General features: G+C 35.8%; 1 protein-coding gene across 1 annotated transcript; it reads left to right on the top strand.

Moving 5' to 3' along the window:
- Nucleotides 1-434: 434 nt before the first annotated feature.
- Nucleotides 435-824, top strand: LOC142621598 (uncharacterized). The gene has a single exon (XM_075794898.1). The coding sequence runs from the start codon at nt 435-437 to the stop codon at nt 822-824; it is 390 nt and encodes a 129-aa protein (XP_075651013.1).
- Nucleotides 825-1,381: the final 557 nt, after the last annotated feature.

The raw sequence follows: 1,381 nt of genomic DNA, 5'->3' as shown, positions 1-1,381 counted from the left end.
CTACTACATAGATCAATCTCCCCCCAGAGAATTCTTTGCCAACAGTTTTGTTTTGAAGACAGTGAATTTAGAGCCAATCAAGGCTCTCTCTGAGATGTATATCATATTTTTTGGTCTTCTTCTTTTCGACGGCGACAAAGTTGTTGAAGAAGGTGACTGGGAAAAGGAGAGATAAAATCAACGAAATCCCATATACCAAAAAGGATTTCTTTTCTTTTCTTTTCTTTTTTATTTTTCATTTGAAAATCAAAGTGTTTATTTCTTCAGTTATAGTAGATACGATACTTTTAAAGATAGACTATTCAAATTCAAAACGGTAAATTTATTATTCTCTCCTATTTTCATTTCAAATTTTGAAAATTTTAAAACCCCATCAGATTTTATAACCCAATATTCTAAACTTTGTTCATTCATTCAAGGATTCAGGTATTAATATGGCTATCTCTAGCTTAGAGCAAAGCGAGGTGGAGTTTGTGAAGTGCCATTGCTGTGGACTAACTGAGGAGTGTACTCTGGACTACATTGCTCGTGTGAGAGAGAGGTACCAAGGTCGATGGATATGCGGGCTATGTGCTGAGGCAGTGAAAGATGAGTCTTTTAGATTGCAGAGAGATGTGAGTATCGATGAGGCACTCAAAAGCCATGAGAAGTTTTGTGAGCAGAGTTCAAGTCCACCCACTAATCCTACAGAAGATTTGATTGTTGCAATGAAACAGCTTCTCCGGCGGACCTTAGATTCTCCAAAGAAAGAAGAGTTGGGAAGCTGTGGACCGTTTCTTCGATCCAAGAGTTGCTTTTCTAGTTTTTCAGACACAAAAGAATGATTGAGGATCAAAATGTTTGAGTAATTGTGGGCAAACTGCAAAGTGGTGAGCCAGATTATATTAGATTCGATTACTGCTTATTACCTAAAGTTTTAGCTTGGTTTGTCTAATGGCATTGTTATTCACTTTGGGAGAAAAAATTAGGGTCTTTCTCTTTCTAGTGGGTTATTTTGCATTTTACATTTTGATTGAACGAGTGAAAGTAGAAGCATCTTTCTTCCTGGATGAATTTTAGTACCTAAATGCTTAGATCGTTGCATAGCATATGTTTTTTTAGAGCTTTGGTGATGGGGCTCCATTGTAAGGACTTTGAATAACTTTTTCATGAGATTTATTTAGACTATGAAAGAATTATTGTGTAGAATTGTGAATATTGATTTTTTGCAAAGATCCAAAAGTAGTGGAATTACTTGGTCATTGTTTGCAATTGATTTTTTATTTTTTTCAAGAAGCATCAATTTCACTCGCTTGAGACCAAGAAATTAGAGTGATCGCTTTTTGTCTTGTGCTTTTTTCCTCTGTCAGAAGTGATAACTTGCTTTATGGGGGCATTGGGG

The sequence above is a fragment of the Castanea sativa genome, chromosome 1 (assembly GCF_040712315.1).
Source record: "Castanea sativa cultivar Marrone di Chiusa Pesio chromosome 1, ASM4071231v1".
NCBI classification, from domain to species: domain Eukaryota; kingdom Viridiplantae; phylum Streptophyta; class Magnoliopsida; order Fagales; family Fagaceae; genus Castanea; species Castanea sativa.
Note: the sequence above shows the minus strand (reverse complement) of the source record. Positions and strands in the feature narration are given on the sequence as shown.

Bases quoted from the DNA above. Each gene is read 5' to 3' on its own strand.
- LOC142621598 (XM_075794898.1), top strand. From the start codon at position 435: ATGGCTATCTCTAGCTTAGAGCAAAGCGAGGTGGAGTTTGTGAAGTGC.